This window comes from Argiope bruennichi, chromosome 3 (assembly GCF_947563725.1).
Source record: "Argiope bruennichi chromosome 3, qqArgBrue1.1, whole genome shotgun sequence".
NCBI lineage: Eukaryota > Metazoa > Arthropoda > Arachnida > Araneae > Araneidae > Argiope > Argiope bruennichi.
In genome coordinates this window covers 67519212-67541855 of record NC_079153.1, presented here as the reverse complement: position 1 = coordinate 67541855, position 22644 = coordinate 67519212, and the positions used below count along the sequence as shown (strand labels likewise).

At 28.4% G+C, this 22644-nt stretch overlaps 1 protein-coding gene across 1 annotated transcript in view; it reads left to right on the top strand.

Annotated features, from left to right (window-relative positions):
• Positions 1-6298: 6298 nt before the first annotated feature.
• Positions 6299-22644, top strand: part of LOC129963903 (uncharacterized) — a 37131-nt gene continuing 20785 nt past the window's right edge. The window contains exons 1-4 of the mRNA XM_056078491.1: positions 6299-6309; positions 6927-7069; positions 12512-12680; positions 20927-21112. Of these exons, the coding sequence (XP_055934466.1) occupies positions 6964-7069; positions 12512-12680; positions 20927-21112 (461 nt within the window). The 5' untranslated portion in view covers positions 6299-6309; positions 6927-6963. The remainder of the gene's footprint in view (positions 6310-6926; positions 7070-12511; positions 12681-20926; positions 21113-22644) is intronic.

The window sequence follows — 22644 nt, the reverse complement described above, 5'->3', positions numbered from 1 at the left end:
CCCTAATTTTAATAAATTTTGCAAAATAATTTTGAATATATTTCACAACGAATTATTTTGCTTTGTTTTAATTGCTGGTTTTATATTCATTCTTCTTGCTGAAATATTTACTAATAAGAAATATGGATGTGTGTGCGTTGGCTCTCTGTTGGCCAGATCGCGTCACCTAGAGCTAACAATATGGCACTTATATACTTTGAAGGATGGGATTGCCGAGAGAATGTCTTGTAATTATAATTAAATAGAAAGCGAAATTTCGGCATTTGTCCTTAATAATTTCCGAAAATATTACTGCATAAAAATAATTTTTACAACTTAAAATTAAAAAAAAAATTATCTTTTCAATTAATATCAATTGTCTAATAAATTTTTCTACTTTAAATTATTTTTAAATATATTTTGAAGTGAAACTTTAATATTTCACCTTTGGCTTTTTTACTTTGTTGTTGATCAATATACAAAATTACGGTTTATTTTTCCATGTCGAATAGATTTCAATTTAAGATATGCTTTTAATGAAACATTTGAATTTTTGTTTTACATGCAATTAGGGTTTAATTTCAGAATCAAGCAGTGGTAAAAAATTTTAAAAGTGCGCTTGTTTTTAAAGAATTTGCTCTCTCCTGTGATATAATAGGGCGAATAAAGATATAGACAGAAAATTTGATAAACGCATAGTACAATGATCAGAACGTTCTAAATTAGCACGATTTATATGCCTGTCAAAGTTTGAAGGATAAAAATATTTTGCTGAGGAAACCTTTAATTACACAATTAATTGAAAGTAGCATTTAACCCCAATTAACGAACGGCGACTAGTATTAAAAGTATTTATAGCAGTAAATATTTTTCTTATGTGTGCTTTATCGTTGTTATATAGTAATGAGAACATTTTATGAAAATAAAATTCCAAACGAATCATACCCAAGACATCGTTACGATGTTTTATATATGCATCAACGATGCTGCGATGTTTTGAATTAGAACTTCGAATTTCCTTGTTATTCTTTAATTTAAAAAAAAAAAAAACTGACTAATAGCTTTCGATAATTTTTCAGGTTTTAAATCTGAACTTATTATTATAAATATGAAAATTTATTTTTAATCATTATTATTATAAATATGAAAAGCATTTATGAGAAGTAAATAGGATTCAGTAGGTTCTAAAAACATTTAATCAATAAAATATATTCTCTAATTAAATGTATATTACCAAGCTAACTTTGGTCCAATCACTAAACAGATGTTATTTAAGCATGCGTTGTTTAAAAATACAGCTTACATGCATTAATAAATAATTAATACTCTGATTGATAAACTGATCTTTGTCCTTGCATGTTTGTAGTTGGTAAGATGTTTTGAATAGTTGTGGACATTTTGATGGCTGTTTCATCTTTCTACAACAAGATCACTAATCCACCATTTTAGTTTTTTTCTTTAAAGTTTTTCTTTTTATATTGTTTGTCAATCTTACTTGCGAGTAATGAAATAAACATTAGCCATTCTTGAAAGAGAAAATATTATAGTCCAATCCTGATAAGTATCAAAATGTGGAAAAAATACATAACAGTAATTTTATTAGTTTAAGTTGTGTTGAATGTTCAAAACAAACCACTATATTTGTTCTCGGATTTCAGACCGGTTTAGGGAGAAATAGGGAAGATTAAAATTTAGGTTTTTCGCGTTTGAATAAAAGTTTATTAATCTAAGAGAAAAAATTTTAATTGGAAAATTATAGGTATTAGAAATATTTATAAAATGAGCCAAAGAACGCTAAAATAGCTTAACTTATTGACGAGCAAATTAAAAAAAAAATAGCGTAAATACGGAAAAATGTTTTTACATTCTACTTTGAGCGAAATTTTTGGAATTCCACTAATGTGCATGCTACAAAGACAGAAATATTTGGGAAAAATTTAGGACAGATCTTTGCATCATTTTTTAATTTGACCCTGTTGAAAGAAGCAGGACTGTTGAAAAATGCTTAGAAGTAATTTTCTATCTCGCGAATAAAAAATAATAATAATAAAGGCACTTTTTCTAAACATATTGTTACTGATACAAGTGTTGATTTCAGGTTATATAATAATAATTGATTTCCTCTAAAAAATATTTAAAAAATTAAATTTGAAATTAACATTTAGTGGTTAAACATTAAGCTTGAAGAACTTTTCTGCTGATTCAGTTCAAATGCTGTTATTTTTGCGAACACTACATCTGATCTTTTACTAGAGCTCAAGTCATCGTAGAATTTTTTTTTTTTGTTTTTTGAAAATAATAAATTTGAATTTTTTTTTTTTTTTTTTTTTTTTTTTTTTTTCATTTTTTCTTCTTCTGGAAACTGATTATTGGCATATCACTTAAAATCCTAGAATAAAACTTTTAGAATTAGACTTTTTTTTTTTTTGCTTACGAATTCGTATAGATAATAGATGATTTATACTTGAATTTTTCTAAAAATAATGCAAAAATCGATTTGAAATTTTTGATCAAGTTTTCTCTCCTTTTCATCTGTACTTGAACGAAACTCCAAAAATTTTGGATAGATAAAAAAATTAGAAATATTTCTTCAAATTTACACTTTAAAAAAAATTACTATTGTTGTGACTTAACTGTCTTAATATTCGGAGGCACATTTTATAAGTCGTTTTTAACACCTATAACTTTTCTAATTCAAACTTTCTTCTTAGATAAATATCCTTTTATTAAAATATATAAAACTTGTATTTCAACTCTCCTTCTAATCTCACTGCGTTATCTGTAGAAAATACAACGGCCTATTTTGAATGTCCAACACAATGCTTTAAAGCAACTGCGGTTTTGTATTTTTTTCCATGTCAAAGTACAATTCGACTGGACTGTTTATTGAGAATAAAATTAGTTATTATTCTAATTATTTTATATTTAAAATAGCGTAAAAATGTTTTCTGCAATAGTAAATTCTGAAGTTATTGAGGAAAAACTTTAAAATAATGAATTATCAAAAATGTGAGTAAAATTTTTTTAAAGTAAATTTTGTTAATGAGCACCTATTAACTCAGAAATAAGTGCCTAATAAATTTGGTGACTTCAGGTACAACGATCTGTCCTACAGAATTTTTTTTCGAACGACATTCGCTTCATACATGTAACATGGCGGAATTTACAGCAGTATCCAGCCTATAAACATAATAAAAAAATGAATAAAACTTATTTTATGTTCTTCATTTTATCATATTTTTGACTGTCATACACGAATAACAGAGATTTACGAGAAAGTTCTCAAAATCCACGTGACTGTTTGATTGTATTATTAAATAAATAATCATTAATAAGATTGACGAAAGCAGATTTTTCTCTGTGGACACAACACTTACTTTAAATACGATTGCTATGAATTGAATGACATTTTATGGCTTTTTCATGAAGTTTTTTATGTGATAGTCATAAATAAAATGCATTCATGAGAAAAAATATGAAGGGAAATATAAAAAGCATCATAAAATAATAATAGTATTATTATTTTTATTTTATTGACAGCCCTAACAATTCAAAGACAGGCATATAAACCTATTAATCAAGAGGAAATTTCCTGCTATATGTTCGAAAAATAATCTTTTTTTTTCTTTTAGAATTTTGAATTAAATATTGTAACTTTCAAGAAATTCGACTTCGAGATTCAGGAGAGAAAAAAATAATCAGGTTCTACACTTTTATGAGTCCGAAAAATACATTTTCAAAATAATGTCTGTTTCTGTTTAAACTCTTTGAATTAGAGAGATGAAACTTCGTATATCGTCTTAATATCAAATTTGTGTACTCCCATCAAATTTTGCATGAAGCCTTTTTAAAGGAAGTTTAGCTGCCCTTGTGCTTGTGTGCTCAATATCTCAGAAACTCCTAAAATAGAAAGATAAAATTCTATATATTATTTTACTATCAGAATACTTATTAAAATTAGGATCGAATCTCACAACGGGGTGACCATTATTCGATTTACATATTCATGTATGTTTAAATGTGAACATTGAAAAACGTAATGAATTGAATAATGAAAACACGACCAAAACTGTAAATCTCTACTTTTATTTGCACTCAAACGGTCGAAATAACAACATTCACAATTCATAATTGATTATCTCCACAATATTATGAAACGCATAATTCGACACACACACACATGTGTTGAGGTTGGGGCGGTACACTCTCTTATGATCTTTCTCGTGATCTTCAAAGGTTTGTTCTTTCCCTCCAATCCTTTTGAGAAATGTTCAGGAGATGCAGACTTTTGCAAGGAAACCGAAAAGAAATTGGTTCACTGGTTATGACAGTTCCGAAACTATATAACACTGTATGAAATGAAACAATACTCTACGATATAAAACAATATTTACAATATCTCTTTATATAAAACACCAATGTGCTTGGTACAGAAATCATTCTTATTACTTATTGCTATATAACAACAATCAAATGTAAACAAATTTTTATATAAACCTTTCAGGCTGCTTCATTGAAAGCATTTAACTTAATTTAAAGCTCCGTTTTTTTAAAGAAGCTGCAAAATATTATTTGAAATATTCTGAAGAGAGCTCACTCAAAATTCTATTCAGTCAGGGGAAATAACAGAAAAGAAATCAAGAAATAGGTGTCGCAGATAAATCAAGAGCAAAAATAGGCGACTAATAAGTTTAATTAACCGTCGCCAAATTGGTAAGCTCATGGCTTGATTATGGAAATTAATGACTACATCTTCTAAAATTATAATATCACAAAAATGTTTTTTATACTATATCAAAATTGGAAAAATATTATAATAGAACCTATATTTAACCCTAAATACCGTTTCGTAGTGATTTCTTTCAGAGGATAGACGCATTCGCACCCACATAATGTAATATCGCTCATTATTGTGTTGCAAGCTGTTTGACTTGAGTTGTTGTTAGAATTTGTATATTTTTTAAAATCTTTTTTTGGCATAGGATATGGGAGGAATGTCCTAATTCAAGCAAACTGCTTATTCAACTGAAATTACTTCTAAATAAGGTGCAACTGAGCTAGTATAATTCCTTTGTATCTGCCTTATTAATAGACACAAAAAATTCATTCCGAAATCTTTATATGTTCATTAGATTTAAAGCAAGTAAATATTAATTTTGCTTAAAAAATGATGACAGTTATAATTTTTAAAACACATCAATGTTGAACTTCATTCTGTCCATTCGTTTATTTGTCTCTTTAGTTTTGATTTTTTTCGTATTTGCAAAGACTGAAAATTCAGACGATTTTTCTTTCGCATCTAATATGTTAGAATAGTAAATTTTTCTGAATCTGTTTTCTGAATAAAATCGCAATATTTTAATATTTTTTTAAAAAATTATTAAGTAGATTTTCAATGAATTAAAAAGTTTCTATTTCAGTTAAGAATACATGTGTTGCTCGGATGCTGATCTATAGTTCTGAGAGAATTAAAAACATTCGAAATAGACAAAATTTCATTTATTGTTGATAGATCGTATTTTTAAGGTAATTCATGATGGTATAAAAAAACTACCAAATTAGAAATAATAATTAAACATTTTTTTTTTTTAGAAATTAGGAATAATAGTACATAAATACAAATGTTCTCTGATTTCATTTTAAAATGTAAAGTGCGTTAGATATATCCAAATTCAGCTGTGTACTTTAAAGAAGTAATTGATGAAATTGTTCGATGGAAATTAAGTAGAAGATTTTATAACAATTATAATATTTTAAATTAAGAAACATATATTAAAGATTAACCCCCCCCCCCCAAAAAAAAAAATTAAATGTGAAAAGTTTTAAACTCGCTTTTAGCAGTGTTCACAATTTTAATTAATAATAAATAGTTAAAAAATTTTACTTTTTAATTTACTGATAAAATCGTTTTTTTTAAAAGATGTTAATATTTTTCAAGTATTTTGTTTTTTAATATGCTATATTTCTTATTTTCCTTCCAAACCATAGTAGTTCTAATATTCAACCTACATTCAGTAAATCCTTGGCATATTTTATTCGTTCTATTTATCACTGCTATTTTGTTCTAATTAATAGAAATAACACTATCTATGTTACTAATAATTAGACGAACAGAAAGCAAATTGTATTTAGTTTGTATGAAATACTATTTTTGTAATAACAAAGCGACACAGTTATCCATAACTTGTGTCACAAGTGTTATAACACCTGGTGAAATGTCAAATACCTAAAAAAGCACTAAAAATGATGCGTTGTACTTAAGAACTATTTCAACATAGCTGGAATGACTAAGAAGTATCTCTAGTGTTTAATAATTTCGCTTCCCCATTGGTGAGTGTTTCATAAGTGAGATAACCAGTATATAAAAAGCAAGTATAGCAAAATATTTCTTAATTGAGATATTGTATTTTAAATGAATTTTAAACTTGATTTGCTGACGTTACAGTTGTTAAAAATAAAAGAATTCGCAACCTATTTAACTTGAAGGATTTTTATAACAACGATTATGTTATCTACATTTTTTCGCGTCTTTTGAGTTATCTTTAAATCGGTGAGGATAAAATCAAAGAAACCCTTTCAACGCTTTAGACAGTGTGAGTTGTTCCTCACGTGTTCGCCGGTATTTATTCTTGTAAGAAATTTTCGGAATAATTTTTATTGTGATTTTTTTCGTTTCCTTTGTTAAAAATCACTTCACCTACTTGTGTGTGATATAACATCATGCATAAAAGATACAACATGTAATTCCTTATTATTACTCAGAACTAAAATTACGAATTTTATTTTTGGCATTATTTTTCCAAGTATTCTTTCCGAAACAACTTATTGTTCCGAAGAATAATTTAAGAGTTTTTCGTGGAATAATTTTATCGAAGAAAATTTTCAATCATTGTATAACATATGAAGAAGTATCACACGTTTTACTCTCTTGACTGTACAACTTCCAGTGAAGAATCTGCTTTTATTCTGTCAGAACTGTACAAAATGACAGCTTCAAAGGGATTTTCAGTATGGACGGCGGCTGTATTTATCACGTCTTTCATGGCGGGAATGGGAATCTTAGCTATGCCACATGCTCTGGCTGGAACAGGTAAGAAAAAGTTTAGAATTTCTCTTGAATATTTTTTAAATCAAAACCTTTTATTGAAATTTAACAAAAACATCTTTGAAAGAGCTTGAGGGATTCCTTCAAATTTTATGAATTAAATCCCATTATTTTAGAAATTATTTTTAGAAAAAAGTGAGATACCTGAGGATAATATTTTTCCTTATTCAAACTAAAATTATGGTGTTGTGGAAATATTGAAAAATGTGTGATAATTAATGTTATTCTCCTTTTTAAATTTATAAAGAGGATGAATAACACTAATTACAAAGGAATGAATAATACTAATTATAAAAGGATGAATAACACTAATTTATTAAAGTTTATCTTGAGTATCTTTTTAATCTGACATGATGATAATAATTTCTCCTATTCAAATTAAAATTATGGTACTTGTGGAAATGTTGAAAAAATGAAAAATAGTGGTGATTAGTGTTATTCATCGTTTTTTAAATTTATAAAGTGGATGAATAATACTAATTATAAGAGAATGAATAACATTAATTTATAAAGTTTCTCTGAAGTATATTTTTCAATCAAAACTTTTGATTGAAATTTAATAAAAATCATCAAAAGAGCTTGAGGGAATCCTTCAAATTTTGTAAGTTAAACCCCATTATTTTTTTAGAATAAAAGTAAGATAACTGAGGATAATATTTTCCCATTGTTCAAACTAAAATTGTGGAACTTGTGGAAATGTTGAAAAAAAAAATGTAAAATATGTATTGATTAGTGTTATTTATCCTCTTTTTATAAAAGAACTTTTAATATAACTTTTGATTTTCACCTTCAAATTTAAAATTTTATAAAATATTTCTTTTAAAAAATAATTTATTCAAAAAGGTGATTTGATTACTTTTCTATTTTTATGAATAAATTTATTTCTATTATCTCAATTCAACAAAGAAAATGATAAAAGAAACACAGTTTCGTTATTTTGATAAGGATAATTTATTTATTTGTATTTGAAATTAAACGAATAAAAAAAATATTTTTTTTGGTTTTTTAATTTTGATTGATGGAAAAGTACTTATATGCATTTTTTCGACGACCCTGTTTCTTTCAACTAAATGAAATTTTTCAAAAAGAAAAATGCAATGTTGATTTGAAATTTTTATCTGCTGCATGGAAATCACCTTTTTCCATGCAGCACGGTCTTCCTAAAATTTCACATACATTAATTAAAAAAAAAAAAAATGAAAATTATTTTTCCAAATTTGAAATTTTTAGAAATGTATTCTTTATTTAAACAAACCATCATGGCGTTCTCCAGCTCATTTTATAGATCTTTTTATAAAAATTATTTAATTTAGATGCTTCCTCTCATTTTAATAGCTTTATACTTAAACGCGAAAAACCGGTTTTTCAACATCCCATCTCCCCTTTCCAACCTTATCCGGTAATATATCCGTGTACCTGTTTTGGATAGCCAACTCAGAAATTTAAACCAATAAAAGTGCTGGTAAGTACTTTTTTTTTTCCTTGTGGAAGAATAATTCTTCTGGGTATTCTTTCTTTCTTTTTTTTTATATAAAATGAATGTAACAAAGAGTGTGTGAAAACTGCTTTAAAAGCCAATTTTCGTTGTATAATGGCTTGTCAAAAAAAAAAAAAAAGTCGTTAGTGGAAAGTAATTATTGATAAATCAAGAAGTCATTTAAAGAAATATAGAAAAAAAAAACTATTTCAATCTTCTTAAGTATGTCAATATTGATGGGAAGAGCTTTTCTGCAATTGCACGAAAAAATGGCACTATAAAACTATAAAGGCGTCGATAGGCATCGCCTGTTCAGAAGGAGAAACTATTCTTCCGAATCACATTGGGAAAATGTAAAGGAAATAGGAAAATAAATAAAATTTGCGAATCCTGTTATCGGTGAGATATTTTTTTTTGAGCTGTTAAAATTTAATACATGAATCGTAGATTCAGTTTTAAAATTTCAACTAAACAATTTTGTAAAACTTTACCACATGAAAAGAAATCATGATTTAAAATGTATTATATATAGACCGAGTTTGACCGCAATGATTACAATCTCGGATATTTGAGGTGATATTATGCATATTCGAATTAACTGGTTTCATTTTTAAAAAACTCTATAGAATTTTCCTTTCTAAATATATTATGCATAGATTAAAATCATTCTGTTTTAGTGAATAATTAAAGTTTTATATTGGAGGAACTTTGAATATGAGGAAAAGTGGCCTCGGACAAGTTGCAGTAGTCCTGTTTATAGTCTAATTTGTTTAATCGCGATCATTTTGTAATAGCTAGAATGTGTTCTAGTTGCACACAAATTTTATTTAATTATTTGCAAATTTTAAGACATTAGAAGACGTGTAAAATGTCTGTTGAAAAACTGAAATTTATTTCCATTCGGAAGTCCAAATCTCTTGCTCACAATAATGCAATCAATCAATTCCATTTTAAATGAGTCGGATATTGATCATGAATTTCAACGACAAACAGGAGGAATCATCCCAAGACCAGGTAAAAGTTGGAAAATCAAGTGAAGTAAAAAACGAGAAAATAATTAACTGATGTACTGCCATCAATTTCGATTGAAGAACTCTCTGTCCACTTCAGGGTAACGCTCAGAAGTCTGAGGAAACACCTGAATATTCTTGGATATTGAAAATATCTCGATTAATGTGTTTCACATCAATTGACGGACTCGATGATGGACAAATGCACTCAGATTTACCAATCACTGTTGGAAAGGAAGCAAAAACAACTAATTTCTCGATCGTATAATTCTTTGCAATAAGAACTGGGTCTAAGGCAGATATTCTTTTTGACAACCCAACTGACGTTTGTTTGTCATGAGAGCAGAAAAGGTCACCAGATGTACAATGACCCACCGCAAGGTCCAAGTGTCTGCCTGGCAGGATCACCGTAAAATAACCTTCTGTGAGTTTCAACCCAGTTGACTGGCAATCAATTCTGCAATGTATTAGTTTATTTCAGCACAAAATGCTCAACAATATTGTTTCGATATTTCCCTGATATTGACCAGCATTCGGAATATCGAACAACATCGTGGAGATATCGCACAATTTCTTGTGATGATTGGGTTTAGACGATGTTCTTGAAATCTTGCATTTGAAAATGGTGTCGTTTATGAATCGCAAGGGAATTCTGATATCAATAGATTGCACACTGTGAAACCACGAAAATAAGAATACAGGAATTGGGTCGGGGACATCAGGTCCACCCACCAAACTTATTGTCTTCCAACTATTCCTGTGTCTATAGAATTACTTGAGCAAGAAGAGCAAATTGGACAGTTCTCGGAAGCCTGAAATTGAAATAACATGAAAATTTAGCATTCATGCTTTCAAATTTTTTGAAAAAATTAACTTTGTTAAACATTAAAGCAAAATCAGTTGAATAAGGAATAATGCAGATAACGACGAGAATCGTTTCTAGTTTATTTTGTTTGTGTTTCTTTTCTCAAACAATACATTTTTTTGACAAAGATTTCTCGATCTCAAATTCCGTTTCTTTCACCTCATATTCCATTTTTCGTTCATGCTACCATTAGTATCGGCAAAAAACTGACTTCATTCCAAGTTTCCTACAACATGCCTCCTCTTGTCAATTTCATTTACCTTTCAATATCTTTAATCCGAAATTTTCAGAAAAAAATGGCCATTCTTAAAACATAATTGGAAATATGCAACTATGTATTCTCATATTAAAAATGGACAAGAAATTTTTTTTGGTATTCTTCAATATTCACCTGCTTTTGTTTAATACTAGAAATAAAATAGTACGAAAATATTATTTTATCTTTCATGGTCGAATTTAAATGACAATAAATAAATTTATCATATTTCGCGTGTGATTCTCAATTTGTTAGTCCTAAGTGCAATGTATTTTCTTGGAGGAGAAAAGGAAAGAGAAAAAGTTAAAGAAATGATAGATATAATTTCAAATTTAACTACACATTTTATGTTCATCATAAGTGATATAGATCTACTTTTATGTATTTTATATTACTTGCTTGTCTTTCAGTTGCCCTTGGGAAAATATTAAAAATGTCAACATGGAAAAAAATTATTAACTCAAATTATTGCATATTATATTCACAAATTCAGTTGAATATTTGTTGAATTTCAATCAGAAAAATGATTGATATTAGAAGCCCTTGTTTACGCTAGCAATTACTTAAAAATATGAAGGGAAACGAGCTTATGAAGGAAAAAAAAAAACTCCATAGTTATTTATAAACCCAAACTATACTTATTTATCATAGTTTTGTTATTTATTTGGAGAATTTTGTAAATAAGTACTGAAAGGAATTTTTCTGGAATATTAAAATTGAAAATTGGAAAGAATGTTAAGTATCAAAGAAAAACATTTTTAATATGGTTCGAATCTTTAGCCCAAAACAATGTTTGAAGATAATGTTTTAAGCAAGGATCGTCTTTCTTTATATTATTTTTGAAGCTCGTTCTTAATTACATAGCAGTGAAAAGGGTATTTTCATAAAAATGTATTTAAAATTTGTTATAGCACACATGACTCCGAATCCAATTTCTGTACAATGAAAATTATTAAAAGCTGAAAAATATAATTTAAAGTATTTTTCAGAATTAATTAAAATTAGAGACAAAATTGCCCTGATAAATAACGGTTATCTTTGAAAAGACATTTAAAAAAAATGTGAAGTAGTGAAAAAATAATTTTGGTGCAATAATATATTCCAAAGTTATTGAAGGAAGAAATGCCAACTAAATTTTAGCTGAAACTGTATTTGAAATTTTGTCTCTTTCATAGTGAGTATCCATTTCCTAAGATGTAACTCTTTCCCAAATTTGGTAACTCTTGTTGTAACACAATCTGCCTTTTAGAGTATCTTGTACAAATATTAATATTGTATATCTTATGTAGCAATTTACAAATGGAAGGCCATCCTTTATATATCGTCAAGTTAAAAAAAATATCCGTATTGTAAACTACTATAAAAGATTTTGCAATTTTTGTACCGTAATAAATTTGGTAGCAATAATGATTTAGTAACAGATTCTCAGTTTTGAGATCTAGAAAACATTCAAAATCTGATTGCATTAAAGATTCACTGTACATGCAGTGTTCGAAACTGTCAGAAAATATCAGATGTACTCAACTTACTGGGGCTTAAAAGTCTGAAAAAGGGAAAACCGGTTAAGTGTTACCTTTATCATTTCTCCACGTCTCAAAATTACTGGGTCCGTCCATACCAGATTTTTGATTTTCAAAATGAAATTTTAATCTATTCGTAACAAATCATTTGAAACAACAAAAGATATATATCTTGTGTTACTTGTCGTTGTCCTTTGAGTTAACTTACAATATTGCATTCAAAATGCTAGTAATATATGTTTTCACAATTTACTAAATATTATTTTTAGTATCTATTGTAAAATTTTTAATTGTTTCAGGGTGGTACGGCCTATTACTAATTGCATTGGCATGCTTAAATGCCTGGTACAGCTCTTTAATTCTTGGTCGTTCTTGGGTTATTCTGGAAGAAAGATGGGTAGAATACAGGCAAAAATTCAGGTATCCCTATCCGGCAATAGGAGAACGAGCTGTAGGACCGTGGATGAGGTGAGATATTTTTTTTTATCATTATTGTATTAAAATAAGTTTGCTTTTTTTACGCATTGTTTGAAGATTTTCATCTAACCTACAATATAATATTTCAGTATTTTACTCATATTTATATGCCTTCAAGTCAGACTTGTAAAGAGCAAGTTATCATTGTTTATCTTATAGCTTTAAACGAGCAATTCTTGTATATATATATATATATATATATATATATATATATATATATATATATATATATATATATATATATATATATATATATATATATATATATATATATATATATATGTAATGATATTTTAATTCTAATTTCAATTTAATTAATTTCCTAGATTTTATCTTAATTTAGCCCATCGTAATTTCATTCTAAAATATTCTTTTATTTCGTGATCCAATTCCACTTTCGGTTTAATTAATTCATCTGTAAAACTAATGCGCCATCAGTACTACGTCTCAAATGAAAGTGATACTTTTGTCCTTATCAGAGGTAAAAATATGACGCGTGGCCGGAAATCATATATTATATTAGACTAGTGATCATTTGTTTTGCGCTTTTTTCTTACTTCTGCTTTTGTGCCGCCCTGCGTCTGCTTGTAAATAATTATGCTTTCCTGGATGGTGGTAAAAAGATAATAAAACGAAATTAAAAATACAACGTCTCGTCTATGTCTTCAAATCTGCACTCTGCTTAACCAAAATAATGTTACATATATAATTTTATTTATTTCGTGTATTTCGGAAATGGCACTAACTATTTGGATCAAATTTTGTAGTTTAGATAAGGTGTTGCTTTTTAAGTTTATCTATATAGATGTTTTTCTTAAAAAATAAACGTCACACCCACACACACACACATACAAAAAAACATTATTTTTATAGCAAACTATTGGAACATTTTCCTATTTGCTCTCACCATATCATATACGCTATCTCAAACCCGATTTCACCATGGTAAAACTGAGTGTAAGTTCAAAAACATAAGTAATGATAGATAAACTGTAAAATGAATACTGTAACATAGGAGATTATTTGGAATAATAGGTAAAACTAAGTGCTTTCATGATTTTTTTTATTTAAATGACCAGTTCATATGTAGGTATGATTGAAAACTATTGTTCGGAAACCAAACTAAACATAGAATCTTTCAGATATTAAAACAGGTTTGCATCTACCAGATGCGGGGTACTTAAGTCAAAATAAGTTCAAAGGTTTTTCAGACACATTGACATTTATTGACAAATGGACGACATAAACACGGAGACACTTATAAAAATCACACGGCTACGCCGAGATCACAATCCGTACTCAATATATCACACAGCTCGCAGACTGACGTCACAACATCGCCGCCTGGTGGCGGTTACATTTCGCTTCGCTTTACAACAACTATTTATATGTAATCAGTATACGATTAGTATCTAAATATTTTCTCTAAAAAAACACAATTTTCCAAAAATAAATAAATAAAATAAGTAAATAAAAAATGCGAAGCTTAGTTTTCTAGATAATTTTCTAAGTATACACAATGGCGATTAGTATTGTTGGAAATGTAGATAGATGTGTGCGCTCCTTTCATTTGTTAAAAGATTGTTGAACAATATATTATAAACAACGTGTGATTCAGAACTCCTGATTCTTATATTCGTATGTAGACACATATGTTAAGATCATATGTATATTTAACTTTCCTGCAGATCATTGAACAATAATTTTGAACTGTTTGTTTATTTCAAACTCGATAGCACACTTTGTTTATTTCAAACAAACTGCAATATACACTATGTATTTCGAGCGATTTCATTGCATCATTTTGTTTCAATAACAACGCAGCATTTATCTATTATTTATGTTTATAAATTTATGTTGAACAAATAATACTTTTCAAAAGAAATAAATTTCAATTGTTTTGCAATAAACACGCATGGCTGAATCATTGTTGTCACTATTATTTACCTTTAACTCATTATGTCAGCCTTGTATATTACGTATAATAAAATCTACCATGGTTGATGGACATAGTTCATATTAACGGACATTCTTTAATCAAAATTTACCTGTGAAAATTAGAGATTGTTTTAATAACTCTCATTACAAGAAGACAATTTAAAAATTTCTTCTTTCAAACTGCATGCTTTCAGCTACAGTCAAAGATAAAAATCATTTAGTATGCACTGTCTCATTTATGATGCAGAAACTGCAGTTTATTTTGACATCCATTTATTGTCTTTTTTGCGAATCATTTTGGCCCATTAATCTTTCGTTTTTCCTACTTCCTGCATCATTATTTTTAATTCACATCATTTTAATATTCATGCGAAAACACATGAAGAAAGTTTTATATTAAGAGGAGTGAGACGAAGATAAAGAGACAGAATATATGTTGTTTAACTAATATTATTAGTTGGGATCATTAGGAATATTGGAAAATATTGGAAACATTTATTTTTTAGATTTTTTTTTTCTACAGAATGCATGTAAATTAATATCGTGCTGTAAGGTGCAAAATGGAGATACATTTTTGGAAAATATCTATCTGTCTGTGACAAAGATAACTCAAACACACTTTGAGCTAGACGGATGAAATTTGGTATATGGGTTTAACACCATATTTATAGATTTCTTTCAAATTTTGTGCAAAATAAGTTCTCAGGAAATCTGTCTATCCGAATATAAGGTAACACGATAACTACAAAACGAAGTGTGCTAGATGGATAAAATTTAGTATACAGGTTTCTCATCTATATAGTGTAGATATCTATAGAATTTTGAATTAAATCCAACAAGAGGCTCACTGTCTGTCGGTCTACATTTTAAGAAATATGTGAAAACGATAACTGAAACACACAGCGACTTAAATATTTCAAACTTGGTATTAGATTGTGTGACTAGAAGTGCAGTTTTGTGTAAAATTTTTATATCAATTGAATAGGAAAAACGCATGTAAAATACAAATTTGATTTTCAGATACTATTAACCGCATGCCAGGGATGAAACCCACAAAATTTCGTTAAGGATCACACGATGGATTCAGTAAAAATTCTAAATTAACGTCAAAAGCTTATATTTCATAACTATTTTACGCCAGTGTCATGCAAGGCGTTCTCTAACATGACAAATTAATTAGAGAATAAATGAGAAAGCTGTGGGAAGACTACTTCCCCAGGTTTACTTACTTTCTAATTCTAAAGCTTTGAAATTTTTATAGTGTATTTCTTCTGCATTGTATTTGAAGTTTCGTATCTTGTATCCTCGTAGACAATATTTAATTTTAATATTTTCAGAAAATTAACAATCAGGTACTTAATTTAATGTAATTTTGACTCCATATTAGTGCTGCTACTTAATAGTGAATTTGATAAAATATTGATTTCAAGATTTCAATATTCTTTACAATTAAATATTGATTAAAAATTAAAAAGGAGAAGCAATATGTAGTACACTAATGAAAATGCGTTCTTAAAACTTTTCTCATTAAATTTGTTCTTCTGATTGATGCACTATAAATTTCAAAATTATAATGGGATATTTATTGCACATTTGATTTACATGATAATGCAGGTGAGGATATGAACGTGAACATAATAATGGAACGTAGTATGAAACTGAACATTTATTGGCCACATGAACATTTTCCGTCTAAAAATAATATCCCTAGGTCTTGGATTTAGTCATCAATAGATTTATTCAAGAAGAAAACATAAAGAAAAGCTAAAATTAATATTTGTGATGTGGTATCTTTATAAAAGTATAAAACTACAGATAGAAATTTTTTTTGTGAAACTTATCTTTAAGAAACAAACTTGTATAACAATTTTTTAATTCCGTCAGTCCAATTTCCTATCAATCCATTTTTCATGAACGGTGCATATATTTGAAAAAACATGCAAAGTTTTTTTATCTGTTTTTTTTTTATATCATAAACGATACAGTCGGTATTGAAATGGGTTCTTGACATCTACGCTTTGTCTTATTTTAACGATTTTTACCTGTTGTCTTCGATGACTTTGAAACTGTATTTGTTTGTTTTAAGGTTCTTAAAAATGCAATAAAGATCGTATTATGAATCAATAAAAAAATTTTCTTTGCTCATCATAACATAAACATGCCTTCTATTGCCATAATATCTGTAAGCTGTGTTTTACTGCAGTGCGCGTTTCGTAATCGTGAAATTGCTGCACCGATGTATTCCCTGAACTTATATAACTTTCAGAAATAAACATCAGCTATGTATTTGTAATGTATAAATAATGAAAACTTCCATTCCAAAGTCCAATTCCTTGGCACATAAGTATTTTGTTGTTTATAGTATAGTGAAGTAAACTGAGGTTGTATTCATTTTGAACACCTTATTCTCAACTGACTGAGTAAAAATTTTGAAGCCTAAATAATATTTTAAAAACAAGCTCATGTACCAAATTTTATTCCTCTAAATTATTGTGTTTTTGAGTTATCGAGTTATAGATGCACACAAAATGTATAGACAAGTAGATGGTCAACCGATTGAAGAATTTGGTTCAAAATTTGATATAGATTAAAATTCTAAACTTTTTCCAAGTTTCATTGATCTAGCTCAATAAGTTTTGTAATTATCATTGCGCTTATATTCAAACAGAAAGAAAAACAAGTTCCCTATGTATGACATTTATTCAAAATTTGATAATGTCTTCAAATTTAATGTAAGGATCATATACTAAATCTCATCTCTCAAGCTCAAAATGTCCTTGAATTATAGTTTTCACAAATAAATATGCATAATTCTAAAAAAATGCTCATATTCAGAGAAATCTGAAATGTAAAGATTCGTTAAAATATTAAGGTCAAATTTTTGATGATTACAGTACGCCCTCTTAGTATAACTTTGTATACAAAAAAGTAAAAATTAAATAAATAAACCAGTTGGGGTGCTTTCTTCAAAATTTTCTCGCATACTCTCTAATAAAGGTGTTACTCACAGAGAACGCCTTACATGGCACTGGTTACTATAGTTACAAAATATTTACCTTTGATAAGTATTTTACATTTTTACTGAATTTGTCGTGTAATCCTTGGCGTGTTATTTCGCGATTAACCCCTTGTATAATAGATCCGTAAATAGATCAGAAAATCGCATTAGTGTTTTAGGCGCGTGTTTACCGGGATAATCTGGTTGGTACGGCGTTGAAATCCATCCCTTAGGTTGTGAGCTCGAACGCCGCCGGTCGAAGGCTCTCTATGTACAGGGTGGCTTGTGTACCTATAAATTTGTCTCAGCCACAAAGTTCTCTCATTCGAGACAATACCACTTGGAGTACTGGATCAGAGGTGATCGTTCTCTGATTCAGATCTAAATTACGATCTGTGGATGAGTGAATGAAATGTATGAATGAAGTCCGCCCCGTGAAAAGGCAGTGATGCATGAATAGCCAAGACGTACTCTTGGCTCTAGATGGCGCTACTGAAACAAGAGACGCTTAAAATCGCTGATTTCGTCAGTGGGCTTGTCTATGATAATTGTCATAAACAACAACAGACGGATGTTTCCCAACCGACTGAAACAAAAATTTGACACAAGACCACGTAGTCACAAAATCCTGTACCAAATATGATATATTTAAGGCATTCCATCTTTGAGTTCTCACGTTTATGCGTTTCTGAAAGTGCAGACCATCAGGTGGTCAATCCCTTGTTGAATTTGGCTTAAAATTTGATAGGTCTACACTATGGAAGTTAAATCTGTGTATCGAATTTTATCTTACTTGCTCTTTTCTATTTGTAGTTATCGTGTTAAAATTATATTTGAACAGACGGACTGACAGATTTTCTCTGAGCGGATTTAGCACAAAATTTGATAGAAATCTACATATTTTATATTTAGATCGTATGCCAAATTTTACCCGTCTAGATCAAAGCGTTTTGGGTTTATTTTTGTCAATGGCAGGCATACGGATGGACAGACATTTTCCAAAAATTAGTTTTTCGAACTCGGGTAGATTCATCAAAATCTCGAGTTAGAGTATTTTGACGATTACTATATTTTCTCTGTGCTACGTATACGAGAAAATAAAAAACATTATGACTAAATAATTTGATCCAAAATTTTAATTCTTCAATTCACATCTCTGATTCAATGTAATTTTAAAACCCCAAATATTCATTTTTATATATTAATATTTTAATATTTAATAATATTTTATATTTAATAAATATTAATTTTTTTTTATAAATGAGATCTCCCTCTTTACATTTTTACGTATTTCAATCTAAAACATATTTTGAAAAATGATCGAATCTATATTTGATACTTCCTGATGTTTCCGAAGGTATTAATAAAAACCTTTCTTATTATGCATCTTAAGTTATGTTTTCTACAGATGGTTTGACCTAATTAATTTATGATGATTAAGTGGCAACGCACAGGACAGAAAAAAAATTAACAGATGTAGATGTTCGGCATAATTTCATAATGTAGTCAAGGAATTAAATATTGCTTAGGAAAAGTATTTATTCTTATTGATATAACTGAAAACTTAATACTGATTTAGGATTTGAGTATAACAATCACGTGCCCAATATAATAAGCTTATTTTGCTGGTTTTTCTTTTTCTTTTTTTTTAATTATCATGTTTACATACGTATAGACAGACATACAAAGTCGGAGATGTTCTGAATAAACAAAATTTACTTTGACGATAGTAAAACTTTATCTGTACATTATTTTGTATACTAGAATGTAGAAATCCAAACTTTTCAGAAGAAAAACTACATTATACAAATCAGTTTTAAACTTAAAAAAAAAACTAACCTTGCCTTAGCTACGCATTTCTTTAATAAATGTTCTATGTGATTATTACTCTGACCTAGATTAAAACACAGCTGATATCACAATGTAAAGCGACTTCGCATTAACTTAAAATCTAGAGTAAATGATAGTATCGATCAAGTTTTTTTTTTTTTTTTGTATTATTAACCTGCCCTTTCTAAAACAGAAAATGTCTAATAACCCAAATAAAAGTCCAACATCTGGGGATTTTACACACTTTAATGCTAGATTAGATTAAATTTATTTAAAAGCAGACACCTTTTCTTTTATATAGGGCAGAGAAAAGCAGCATTTCTTGACACCGCATGATTCACTCAATGTAGGTCACACAGCAAATTTTAAATTAATTTATTGATAATAGCCTGTTTTGAAGTTATATTACATCATCAGGGCAAATTCTACATTTCAATATTTTCCTTTGTAGCTTTTAAATTCTTTACAGAATTTATTCGTATCATTTAACATTGTATCTGTTTTATTGTTTTAGCACAGTGTAAAATACACTTCAATTGAGTTTCTGAGTTAAAATAAAAGGTAATAAAATTTTTCACAGAAAAGGTTTTATGATCATGCAAAGTAATTACTATAAATGTATAATTTTATTAATTTGTGTTAAACGCCTGTTTCCTCTGTTTTTCTATTTTTATACCATTTTTGCAAATGTAAAATTTACACTATCATTACTACCTTTTATTGAATTGGATCAATCCATGTTCATGTGATATACATAAAATGTACCTAGCCAATTTTATTTTGGAATCCCTTATGCATCTTGCGGAGAAAACCAGTGGTGTCTGCTGTGGTCTTTTCAAAGTTCCTTGTATACTCTCAGGTAAAAGTGATATAACTTTCCACCGCTTATAAAATTGTGAATCTTGGGCAAGGCCGTAAATCTTACGAGTGCTCAGATTTTTATTTTCAGTGTCACACATCAGAGTTGTAAGCTTTATATTATATTAAAGGCAATCAATATCTGTATATTAATTCCAAGGTATTGTCGAACGTAACGCAATATTGATTTTCAATTAATCTAAGGCCAAGATTAGTTCTTAAAAATGATCGGATTGTGGTATTAGCATATTAGTAGAAATTATTAGCTTATTATTATTATTAGCATTTAGTAGAAATTTTAATGAAAGCTATTAGCTTATTATTATTATTATAAGCATTTAGTAGAAATTTTAGTGGAAATTATTAGCTTATTATTATTATTATTAGCATTTAGTAGAAATTTTAGTGGATGCTATGCACCACTAAATGAACATGTTAAGCACAAGTGGATAATTTAAAAAATATGAATGTTTCATTTATTTAGAATTGAGAGTGTTCAGATTTCTTAGATTTAATTTCTTGGATTCGAAGCATTTTATCTTTATTTAATGTCTTAAATAAATTTTTTCCGAAAGCTATATGAATTCTATTGAACTTTATTTTTAATTTCTAGGTACTTTGTGACAGTGTCATTACATATTACGCTGATGGGAATAGGGGTGGTCTACATTTTGCTGTCGGCACAAATAGTCCAATCAATGACACAGAAATTATTTACCTTGGATTACTGCTACTGGATTATAATACTGGCAGCAATTCTTTGTCCGCTTTCTTGGTTTGGAAGAATCGAAGAGTTCTGGTAAGCTTTTCTATTTTGTAATTTCTATCATATTCTTTATAAATCTATCTTGCGTCCAAAATTTTTTCAGTGTCTCTCATTCACTGAAAAGTATTGAGTATTCGAGTCTTTCTCTCTAAGATCGAGATTGATTGTAAAAAAAGACGAAGTTATTTAAAAAATACTATGAAACCGGCGAGAAAACTTTTAGAACTATCCATAAAGTTTAATTAAAATAAATTACTTGAGGTAAAAGATTCGGAGTAAATCATAACAATATTGCATTTAAAAGAATATATTGATACCAGAAGAAGTGTCTGTCTAGATGGGCTGTCAACATGTTAACAGTGTCTCAAATCTAATTATCACAGATTAATTAACAAAATTCGTAATAGAAAATATCATGCACATTGGAAATATATATATATATATATATATATATATATATATATATATTATTTGCAATCCTACAGTCACACTGTAAATGTGAGTATATAATATCATTAGAAGTTTTTTTATCAGAACGCAATGAGATCTTCATCCATATTGTTCACTAAAACTCGAATCAAAACAATTTACTAAAATCGATTGAAACAAATAATGACTAGTAACAGAAAAAATGCGTTGCAGAAAATAATAATAAAAAAAAATTGCTGAAAGAAATTAGCAATAACTTTACATGTATTCCGTAAATTGAAAATATAATGAATCAATGTAAATATAAAATAACAAAAATAGCAGACCTCAACTAATTGACTTTTGCTATATATTCATGCTTAGGTTTATCCGCACACCGATTAATCAATCAATTTAAACACACATAAAAAAAAACCCTGTCTCAATCGCTAGACATAATAATGACGAAAGCCAAAGTGACAAGGATATTTTTAATTTCGTCCAGCGTTGACAGATGACGTTGGATGATTATATATATTGATGATTACCACTTTGAAAATTCGTCCATTGTCTTTTCAGTCAACTTTTAACAATAAAGCAAAAGTGCTCTATTATTCAACTTTTAACCATAGTATCATAACCAGAGATGAATCTCTATTTATATTAATTGTTAAACGATGAAAACCAGCTGGAGTGTTCTCTTCTTGATTTTTGGTATATTTATAGTCAAGTTGAAATATCATGTAAATTATCAAAATATGAAGATGATATATAGCAGTAATTTTCTTGGTTTAAGTAGTTAAGTTAATTATTCAAATTAAGCTCCAATTTTGTACCTACTTGAAATGGAAAGCTATTAATCTTGAAGGCAGAAATTTGAACTGAAAAGTCGTAGCTATTAAAAGGACCCGTAAAGTGAGCTGTAAAGTTGATGATAGCTTAATTAGGCCAGGAGTAAATATAAAAAAAGGCAAATTTGGGAAAACATGTATGCTCTTTTTTATCTGAGCAAAATTTGTGGAATTACGCTTAAATACATGTTATATAGAAGAGATAAAACATACAGACCGACACTGTCCGTTTTAGTACCCTGAAAGACCACTTTTCGACGATTCTATCTCGCAAAGAGGTGAGACGCGAAAGGATGAGCGCATTTC